At 41.2% G+C, this 11,702-nt stretch overlaps 1 protein-coding gene across 1 annotated transcript in view; it reads left to right on the top strand.

Moving 5' to 3' along the window:
• Window positions 1-5,628, top strand: part of LOC137072646 (adhesion G protein-coupled receptor L1-like) — a 55,603-nt gene extending 49,975 nt beyond the window's left edge. Inside the window, exon 25 of the mRNA XM_067440531.1 lies at window positions 3,675-5,628. Within this exon, the coding sequence (XP_067296632.1) occupies window positions 3,675-4,507 (833 nt within the window). The 3' untranslated portion in view covers window positions 4,508-5,628. The remainder of the gene's footprint in view (window positions 1-3,674) is intronic.
• Window positions 5,629-11,702: the final 6,074 nt, after the last annotated feature.

Here is an 11,702-nt window from a genome sequence, read left to right as displayed (position 1 = left end):
GTTCGCCCTTTTTGCCATTCTGTTCTTAGGCGACAGGAACAGGAAAGGGTTATGGAGAATGTTTTTATTGCAATACTCTTTCTTTATTTTACTTAATAGACTTGAAAACCCTTACTTAAACTTAAAACTTTACTTAAAAAACCCTTGTACACATTCCCAGTGTATTGTATAATATAAAATAAATATATATAAAGATTTACAGTGGCAGCTCAGAGATGAACAGTAGTATTTAAGTATAAATTTAAACAAATAAATGTAGGCTAAAAATAAAACTATATCCTTCAATATACAACACTGATTAAAGGTTGTTTTTATTTTATTAAAATCATTTTAGAGGTGAACTGTCCCTTTAAGGTGTTCACTAGGCTGCTGCTGTCAATTGAAGACCTGCTCGCATCTCATGTAGACGGACGCGATTTTACTTTCACTTTAGACATAACACACTGTGTTTATATGTTAACCGTGTGTGTGTTTGACAGTATTAGCGCAGTAAGACTGTCCAGTAATGCCGTGTGTTTGACAGACGTTTAGTGCGCGTGCTCAATCCAAAACAGCGCATAAGCACGCAAATTAAATGTTTAACCGGCAAGGCTTTAAAACGCGGCTAACACCCCTTATCTTTGGTGCATATGATTGGATATTTGCTCATATCAGCGCGTAGACTCACACTCAAACACAGCCGAAATAAACTGAGAGGAATATTTCAAACGGAGAGAAATGGAAATAATTAATTAAATGCAAAACCGGAAAAACAATTCACCAGCGCGCATTGAACCGTGAATGCCGTACCGAATGGTTCAATATTATATTGAGTATTGTGGCATCCCTAATCTATATATATATAATAATGATGTTATTATTTGTGTATTATTAGGATGCACAAATATTCCCCCATTGCATCATTATACATTATATTCAACAATATATGTAGTCTTTTAATATAATAATGTCACTGAAACTCCATTAACGTAATTTTTGTCCCTCGCGCATTACTCCCGCTATTAATGCACTATACGTATACGAATAAACCTAAATCGAAAATGCTTTGAACAATCATATTACTAAAACCAAATGTGCTCTGGTGATTTAAAGGACAACTCCGGTGAGAAATGACCCTAGGCATTACTGGACAGTCTTACTGCGCTAATACTGTCAAACACACACACGGTTAACATATAAACACAGTGTGTTAATACCACTAACAAGGCTCAAACAAGCCTCACACTAACACAGTAGCATAATGAGGGTCCCAACATGCAAACCGAAGCATTGAGAACTGTGTAAGGCCGGAGACACACTGCAAGCGTGGCGTTTCTGCTGCGTGTCAGTCGCGGGGCGGCTGCCTGGCGTTTTCTCTGCCTTTGCACACCAGAAGCGTGTCTGACGCGGCGCTGCTGCTGCTGGGAAGCCCTATACTTCATGTTAAATATAAATATATTGCCTATTGATACAGCAAAGACAACGTCGGCAGTAGCCTATTGACCATACATATATATGGTATTGACGGCAAAAAAGGCTACAGAATATTTCGTTCTGTATTGACAGGTTTAATATTACAAAATCGATAATAATGTTGTTTTTTATTATTACAAGTAGGCCATCTGCATTTATGTTAACCTAAAGACTTTTAAACATGAAAATGTCATTTATTAATATGTATTCGTGTCAAAATGGCATATAAATATCGTTTCCTATGCTGTTTTGCCTAGAAACGCTTCCAACACGCTCGCGTGTCGCGTGAAAAATAGGCGTCTCTTCTATTTGAAGCATGCACGCGTTTTCCGCGCGGCTGACGCAGGCAGTATGCAAGCGCTAACCGGTTAACATGGGAGCCGAAATAAAAACGGACACGCCACGCAGCCGAGACGCTCACGACACGCTTGCAGTGTGTCCCCGGCCTAAGAGTACAAACAGTTTAATAAGAAGATACTTTATAAAGACAGTGCATAACACGTTCACGGACAGGCGCCATCTTGGAAAACAGTCTCGATGAATCGATCTACGAGCGCTGTTCTAAGTGAGCTGGTTGATAGGAATTAAGTTTGTGAAATGTAATAACATGGACATTTTTATATTTTTTTTCTCTGTTGTGTTCAGTGTTTTCTTCCGGAAACAACGGACCATATGAGATTCACAGTCACAGTTCATCACTTAGCAGAGCGCTCGTCGCTCAATGAGTCGAGACTGTTTTCCAAGATGGCGCCTGTCCGTGAACGTGTTATGCACTGTCTTTATAAAGTATCTTCTTATTAAACTGTTTGTACTCTTACACAGTTCTCAATGCTTCGGTTTGCATGTAGGGACACTCATTATGCTGCCGTGTTAGTGTGAGGCTATTTTGAGCCTTGTTAGTCGTATTAACTAGCGATTTAATTTCACTTACTCTGTGCCCCATAGACTAGTGTTATAAGCTAATCTGTGTTTAAAGATAAAACTCTTAACATTCGATTTTCATGAAAACGCATCCCAGAGAACGATCTACTCGCTGACCATCTGTTAATCACCCCGAGGTTCATTTCTCACCGGAGTTGTCCTTTAAATGATGTTTGCGCTTCAGATGATCAGTGCGATCCGTCTCAGTTCTGATCGCAGGAAAGCTCGTCAGAATGACCGCTAGTCTCAAACTGTTTACTCTCGTGTTGTTTCTTCGGTCATCTAAGCGTCCGTGTTTACTACAGTATGAGCGTCGCTGTAAATCTGTTCATCATAAGCCATCGCTCGTGTCTCTTCAGAAGACTTGGATTCAGATTAGTTATTTTTACGATGCCTTTATTTGGATGACATTTTTTTGGGGGGGATCTTTATCTTTTAAGTTTGAGAAGAATAATGGACTTTAAATGGAGGGACAGAAATCCCTCAGGGTTCATAAAGAATATCTTCATTTGTGTTTGGAAGTTAAACGAAAAACCACATAATGGCGTGTTCATGATGACAGAGTTTACATTTGTAAATTTGTGTTTGGGTGAGTTATACCCATAGACTGTAAAAAACTATATGGCTGTAGTGTCCGTGACGTCACCCAAAGGATTCTGAAGAGCCGTCTTGAAGTGTAAAGTAGAGACGTGTAAAGTCGCCATCTTGACAGCACATCACACCGGGATTACTGATAATGGGCAAAGAGGCGGGATGTGGGCGGAGCTGAGGTGATGACTAACAGACAGCAGACAGACAGCTATCCACCTGTCAATCAAAGTGGCCATGCCCTTAATTATGCAGAACTTTAAGGCTTTATATAATGTAAACAAATGAGTTATAAAAAAATTCACTCCTCTCACAGTTCTCATGAAGGGCAAAATCAGCCGTATAGACCAAAACCACAGTTTATACCAGACTGTAAACGTGTGTTTCTGCTGTAAAGTTGGGCATTGGGCTCAATGAGATTCTGCTCCTTCTGGAGCCGGTTCCTTCTGCTCCATCTCTAGTGGCCAGTCGAGAAATTGCAGTTTAAGTCACTGCTGTATTTGCTTCAAGAGAAACTGAGGGAGGTTGCCACCTGATTATACCTTATAAACAGCTATAACGCAAATCATATCATTTCCATCAACAATACATATCGTCACATTTTTATATGGCGATATATCATTTAATGATATATCGTTACGCCTCTACTAAATGGTGTCACATCCTGAAGATAGTTCCATGTGTCGCTGAACATTTCTCTCTCTGTCCTGTAGAGGGCACACTGTCGCGCAGCCGAGAGTCATGTGGGCTGGAGGGAGTTCGGCTGAACGGAAACTACAACAACAGCTACTCGCTGCACGGAGGGAGCTCGGATCTGCTGGGGGGCGTTCCTGTGGGATCGGGGGGCGTGTCCGGAGAAGTCAGCCCTGCCCTTTTGACGCCCAGAGGGGCGGAGCCTGCTAGCAGTTTGAGGCGTAACCTTTCCGACGCAGCGGCGTTGGAGAAGATGATCATATCCGAGCTGGTGCAGAGCAACCTGCGGCCTTCCACAGATAGATACGGAAACGGAACGAGTTCGACAATGCACCGGCAGGATTACGCCACGTCCACGGGTCACCGAGAGCCTCCGCAGCGGCCCTTACCCCGTCCGCCGCCGCCGCCCCCTCAGGACGAGGAGGAGCTGCTGTACAAAGCACTGGAAAAGCCACGCCTACCGGATAAGCCCCGTCTACCTGATAAACCCCGCCTTCCGGATAAGCCCCGCCTCCTGGAGCACGCCCAGTCTGTGTTCTACCAGAGCGAGGAGGACTCGGAGAGCTTCTCTGCGGAAATCACCGACGGCGTGAGCGGGGCCGGACCTGACTCCGCCTCCCTGTACGCGCGGGACCGAGATTCATCCTATCCCGACAGCAGTCCTGAGGCACTGGCGACGGAGCCACACCCCACACTCCCGCCGGACGAGCTGTATTTCAGCGCGGGACGCCAAGCGCACATCTCAGCGTTTTACCAGCCTCCGCCCCGCAGGACCACCGACGAGCCTCGGGTGGGACTGCAGCCCTCGCAGGGGGAGACCGACGGACAGATGCAATTGGTGACGAGTCTGTGACTAGGGCGCTGGTGACCAGGACACGCAGATCTGGAGGAGGACAGTGAGGGTGGAGGACTTCTACATCACCATCATAGTCATCGGCATTGGCATCAGGGCAAATCTCAAGAGGCCTTGTAAAACTTGCCGGGTTGCGAAATGCAACCCAGACATGCTTTCTTTGAGATACCAGTATGAGTATGATAATTGCTTTGCCCTATTTAGATGATGATGATGATGATGGCAATGTTGGCTTCCTCCTCCACGTCTCTGTCTCCTGGTCACCCGCACACCCACCCTGCTCATTTCACTGCCATTCAAGCACATCCGTCTGTCTTTTCCAAGAAGAAGTCTTCTTATCGGGTAGTTTTTCTTCTGTTTGTCCATCCTCCATTTGCTGAGAAAACCAGTTTAAACCAGCCTGAGGTGGTTTCCCGGTCTTCTGGCCTTGCTGAGATGGTCCGTTTTGCTGGTTTCGGGTGGAAGACCTTCTAAAGACCGCCTTAGGCCGGGATAGGCTGGTTTTTCAGCGGATCTCTTTTTTGTTCAGGGTGGTGTGGTGAATGAGTGTCAGACCTTTATCAGAATGTGATAACACTTACACCAGAGACTGCAGCTCTTATACATGCCAAAAAAAAACACACACACTTACACTCTTGGGGAGCGGCTACTGTCGGGCTAACGCTCTCGCTGTCATAGAGGTCAATGGTTGCGAGTCAGCGCTTCAAACAGACTGTTGTTTTTCAGCGTGCTGAACACAAGCGAACTGCCAACCAATCATCTGCTTCGGTGTTGACACCGACCAATCACGTTGCCGGGTTTCAAAGACGTTGGCGCAAACGCTCCGCCCCCTTTCCTGTGTTGATGTTCAACGGCGGGCGACGGCCGCTCGCATAACTTCCTGTAAATACGAACTGAGAGACGCGGCGACGTCTCTGGACATGCTTCTCTTTCACTTATGAGTTTACGGTTGAAAAAAAGTCTTAAAGAATATGTAGATGATCTGATGACACTGTCTCCTCTTTCGGTCTTTTTCTCACTCTGTCTCTTTCAGTCTTTCTTGCTCTCTGAGAGTGTTCCATGTAAAAAAAGAAAAAAAGATAAGAAATGTTTTTTAACCAAAATAAAACGGACAAAAGCAATCGGGTGTGGTACACTTCTTTTCCTAATTACCTACTCCAGCTGAATATCGTTCACCAGGAGGTCTAGGTCCAACCGGTGAACGGGTGGATGTCAACGAGCACTTTTATCAATATGCACACATTTGGATGCAGCTGTGCTTTTGGCATTTTAGTATAAATCTTGTTTTTGTCAGTCTGTCTAAAGCGTGTGCTAATGTCTGGCTTTCTTCAAACACTTTCATTTTCTAATCCATTTGAATTGCGTAACTTCTGGGGCATGCGCCAGCCATCGTGAGACAGCCATACATATTAGTAGGCTATTGTAATTCCACTGTTGTTTTGCTAAATACTATTATTATAATACTCATTTTTATTTTACAGTATAATAGTGATATTTCTATTTCTTAAATGTATAAATTAAATAATGACAAAATAAGTATTAGTTATTGATAATTATACACTATACAAAAAAGGTGCTGTTCACTTTAAGCAATTCATCTCCATTAAACCCTTAACTGTCACAGTCCCACAGGTGGGAAGCTTGGCACTCTTTTTTTTTTTTTTTTTGTATCCTATATTTTAGTAATTATCATAAATTAGGTTGAAATCATTCGAAACTCATGAACTCAAAATCTATCCTATGAAAACCGTTTTGAAATCGGACATTGCGTTACCATGGAAAGGGTACTCGAATTTATTCCAGCAGGCTCCTCCCCCTAGTGGGCAGTGTCATGTTTCATATTACAACATTTATTTTAACTACTTTATAATCAAAATCTTTTCTAATCTTGACAAAACACATATCGTCGGAAAAGTCAGAGTCTCAAGGTTTCATATATGGTGAGTTTTTTGTGATGGAAATGATATTTGGACAGAAATTTACAGGAAAATGCATTTTGTGGATGACACCCATTGGCTATTTTTGGTAGAGCACTTAATATAACATGGGAACTTACATTTTTGTGAAATCAACTTTGGAACACAACTTGGTTAGACATATGGCTTTAAACTTATAGTAATTTAAGAGTAAAGATTTTTTTGTAAAATATATATTTTATATAAAATAAAACCTATTTAGTACAGAATTTTTCATCTACTGTTAAACTTCCATAACTTTTTCATACTTTCATATTGTTTTTAATAATTTTCACTTCAGCAATAATCTGCCGAGTGTTTTCTTTAAAACAAGACCAAACTTAGGTTAATGTTCCAATGCATTCTTGAATTACAGCCATTTAAGTTTGCATTTTTATGACTATTCTCAAAAGAGGGGTGGGGGGTGGGGGTTCAGTTAAAGGTGGGGTAAGTGCTTTCTGGTAACCATTGTTGGTATTTCAAATCACCAAAACAAACACACCGCTATCCCCAAAAGAGGCTCGGCCCTATATTGATAGCTCCGTCTCACACATACATAACCCAGGCAACGACTATGACAGAATCTGTTACTAATCCAGGTTGAATGTTCAATGAAAAAGTCACCCCTTCAACCACAAAAACACAAACCGTTCTCATGAACAACTCGATAGTACACGAGCCGACAGTCCAGCTAACGACTTATTATAATTATGACTGGATTAGGGTAATATAGATCATGAAAGAGGTAACAAACATACATTAGGAGTATAGTATCTTACCTGTCAGACACATTTAGTGAGCTGATCTTGAAACAGACAGTGAGGAGATTTAGATGCTCATACGGTGTGGAAATGAACGGCTCTTTATCATCGCTGAAGTGAGACACAATATGATCGCAAATGGACAAACAAGCGAACATGACACACGAGCATATTCAAGCAAAAGCAGCATATATTAGTTCTCGGCTAATGTCCGTCCTGTGTGACTCGTGTGTGTTTTGAATAATGACGTGACCTGAGCCTCTCGTCTCACCATCAAGAGTAGACACGTCCCTTACTGGCTGATTGGCTACAAGTTTGTTATTCCACTCGGCCCGAGTGCCTTTTTCTAAAGCGGTTTTGAAATAACACTCACCCCACCTTTAAGAAGATAACACATTATATCAGGTTTCTGGTTGAAATGTGATTGGATGTTAAATTGAGTTTAAACAGCTACTCTTTGACTTAACTTGATGCTTTAATAAAAAATAAAAAAAACAAGTAACCCAAACAAACAGGACTTTCAATTCCCATCATGCTTTGCAAAGGGGCTGATTTTGGAGAGTAAATGTATAAATAAAGTGCTATTTTATGCATTTAAAAAATATATGTAGGTATTTAGAAGTTTGTATTATGTTCGGGGGGGTTTTTTTGGGGGGGGGGGGGGGTGTAGCATGTTCTTGTGTTGAGGTCCTGCTAACAAGAATTCAAATAGTAAAATAATAATAAAGTGACCACTATGACTGCCAACACTGAACATACACTCACCTAAAGGATTATTAGGAACACACACTAATGCCGTGTTTGACCACCTTTCGCCTCCAGAACTGCCTTAATTCTCCGTGGCATTGATCATCAAGCTGCTGAAAGCATTCTTTAGAAATGTTGACCCATATTGATAGGAGAGCTTCTTGCAGTTGATGGAGATTTGTGGGAAGCACATCCAGGGCACGAAGCTCCCGTTCCACCACATCCCAAAGATGCTCTATTGGGTTGAGATCTGGGGACTGTGGCGGCCATTTTAGTACAGTCAACTCATTGTCATGTTCAAGAAACCAATTTGAAATGATATGAGCTTTGTGACATGGTGCATTATCCTGCTGGAAGTAGCCATCAGAGGATGGGGACATGGTGGTCATAAAGGGATGGACATGGTCAGACACAATGCTCAGGTAGGCCGTGGCATTTAAACGATGCCCAATTGGCACTAAGGGGCCTAAAGTGTGCCAAGAAAACATCCCCCACACCATTACACCACCACCACCAGCCTGCACAGTGGTAACAAGGCATGATGGATCCATGTTCTCATTCTGTTTACGCCAAATTCTGCCTCTACCATCTGAATGTCTCAACAGAAATCGAGACTCATCAGACCAGGCAACATTTTTACAGTCTTCAACTGTCCAGTTTTGGTGAGCTTGTGCAGATTGTCGCCTCTTTTTCCTATTTGTAGTGGAGATGAGTGGTCCCCAGTGGGGTCTTCTGCTGTTGTAGCCCATCCGCCTCAAGGTCGTGCGTGTTGTGGCTTCACAAATACTTTGCTGCATACCTCGGTTGTAACGAGTGGTTATTTCAGTCAAAGTTGCTCTTCTATCAGCTTGAATCAGTCGGCCCATTCTCCTCTGACCTCGAGCATCAACAAGGCATTTTCTCCCACAGGACTGCTGCAGACTGGATGCTCTTCCCTTTTCACACCATTCTTTGTAAACCCTAGAAATGGTTGTGTGTGTAAATCCCAGTAACTGAGCAGATTGTGAAACACTCAGACCGGCCCGTCTGGCACCAACAACCATGCCACGCTCAAAACGGCTTAAATCACCTTTCTTTCCCATTCTGACATTCAGTCTGGAGTTCAGGAGATTGTCTTGACCAGGACCACACCCATCTGTTTTTGTTTGGGGTAAGTATTGGAACGTTGAGTCCGATGAGATTTGTCTTTTTTTTAAATCACTCGTTACAGAGAAGTGATTAATTAAAAAGCTCTGTTTTTTCATCCGTTCTGCTCATGCAGGCTTTAACCACAGGCACATTGATGATGAGGATGTGGTTGAAAGCCCTTATCTGTGGTGTGGCAGGACGCCGATCAGAGAGGATGATGGGAATCTCCTTCTACATTTGTAAACATTTCAAAAGAAAGAGGTGAGTCACAGTTGATAAAACACTAGCTCACTAAAACACGTGTTTTTGACTCGATTAAAATGAGCTATTTTTGAGTATGTTTCATAAGGGTTTTCATGAATTGTGCGAAGATTCATCTCATCACCATCTCACTGTCTTCTATTAATGGAAAGTGACACTGACGACACGTAAAACACTGATTGCTTTATCAAAGCATGGCAATTGCTGCAGAAAATATTGTTTTGATGTTTTTATTCTTAGTATATAAGTTTTATATTTAGATAGTTTTTACCCCAAGTTGAAATACTCAATATAAATACTTTAACAGATCTACTAATACCGTAAAACAAAATGGGTAAGATGAGCCAATTATTTCTACTTGTGTGGTTTGGCTCAGTTTAGCCAAGCAGATCTGAGTCAGTGGGTAAGTTGTGTCATCTGGGTGTAACAGAATCTGAATCAAACCCATTTTAACTTTTAACCACTTTAATCATCTTTTATAATGTCTTTTTATAAATAGTCAAATTTCGGTACTTTTTTAGATAATTTAGCATAACCCCGAAAAACAAATGATGTTGAAATTATATAATTTTTAGTTGTTTGCTATAGTAATTGTATTTCTAAACCAACATTCCCAAAAACAGACTAAACAAATTTAATAAAAAATAATAAACACTGAATTATTATGAATTACTAAGTGAATTAATAAATGTCACTGAAACTAATGAACATTTTAGTCAAAGGTTCTAAGTATGGTAGCTTTTCTGCGATGATGGACATGTTAGGCCATTAGGGACTACAGATGGAAAGATAGATTTCATCTGGTTATTTCAGAGACGGAATTGGTGTACTTTTCCATTGTTCCTATCAAATAAATTCAGACAAAAATATATGATAATGAAGAGATCAACTAAACCAATTGTGTAACATTACATTGAAATGATACCAGTTTATTTTTCAAATATTCAACTACAGTGCATTAAGGTGGGGTAAGTTAAATGCTGGCTCAATTTACCCCACAACAGTTGGCTCACTTTGCTTCATAGCGGCCATCTTGGTTTAAACCAGCTATCTTACCAAATCAGGTTAATATTTAGCTGAATTATTTGCATGGTTTTATAGATTGCTAAATCACCAATATGGATCATAAATAGTTTAGACCTGGGGCCTCATTTATAAAATGCTGCGTAGAAACTATCCTACGTTTGATCTGAGATCAATTCGGAAGTGTGTGTGTGTGTGATTCTGAAAAATGAACATATGTACACAAAAAAACGTGCCACTCTTTCACATGTGAAATCTATAAATCGCAAATGATCTTGAAGTTGTGCTCAGCTGAATGGTTTCAGATCTCCGCCTTGTATCCGCCCCCTAATTAAAATCATTAGCCAGGGTGCGAACTACGGGGGAGCTAGGGGGAGCTCGGCTCCCCTAAATAAGACATGGGCTCCCCTGAAAACGTGATTTGTGAAATTTTGGGGGGTCTCAAAAATATTGACACTGTGTTATTTTGAGGTGCAATTTCATTTTTATGTAATGTAATCATTGTGGATTATTATTTGTAAAATTGATAAAAATATAAAATTAATTCATGCATGACGGCAGTTTAAATCTAATTCACTTCAATAAAGATAACTATACATGCTGTTCTTGTCATGACCATTAAGATGTGGTGGCACTGCGGTGCAAATTCCACTCATGTTTAGTACATGTCAACGCAAAGATTCGCAGAAAAAACAAAAACGAATATCCACTTCTTGATCTTGGATTTCTGGAAGAACAGAAAAAGAGGCTGACCTCAAGCCTCTGTGGTCGCTTCTGTGTTAAGGCATGTTATTCCCAATTATGTGTTGTGGCTGGGTTGATATAGGTCTGCGCGACTATCGATTGAATTATGGTATTCTTCTGTAGCCTGACGAGTAACTTCAACCGTTGTTCATGTGAACTCAAAGACAGCCGGATGCTTTGTTTATAGATTTGTGGACTTTTTGACCTATCAATTCTTGTTTTTTTCTTCCTTCATTAAAATCAAAGATGTTCTTCAATGATTGTAAATTGTATATTAAGAGTCTCCGCAATGCATTAAGCAATAGATTGACGCATTCGTCTGTGTGTGAAGGAATATACACGTCCTCTTTTGTGTATAGGGATGCACACCCCCCCCACCCCCCGACCCCCGAAAAGTGGGCTCCCCCAAAGGCCACAGTATAGTTCGAACACTGTCATTAGCATATAAAAGAGCACATTGAACGTCAACATTTTGTACTTTAGAATGGCGAGCGGCAAGATGAATTTGGGAGAGGCCAATTTTTTTTGTAAAAATTACATTTTTGGACAGCTTTTGTTAATGTTTTTAAAGAAGTA

The sequence above is a fragment of the Pseudorasbora parva genome, chromosome 4 (genome assembly GCF_024679245.1).
Source record: "Pseudorasbora parva isolate DD20220531a chromosome 4, ASM2467924v1, whole genome shotgun sequence".
NCBI classification, from domain to species: Eukaryota; Metazoa; Chordata; class Actinopteri; order Cypriniformes; family Gobionidae; genus Pseudorasbora; species Pseudorasbora parva.
This window is presented reverse-complemented; position numbering and strand designations above follow the sequence as displayed.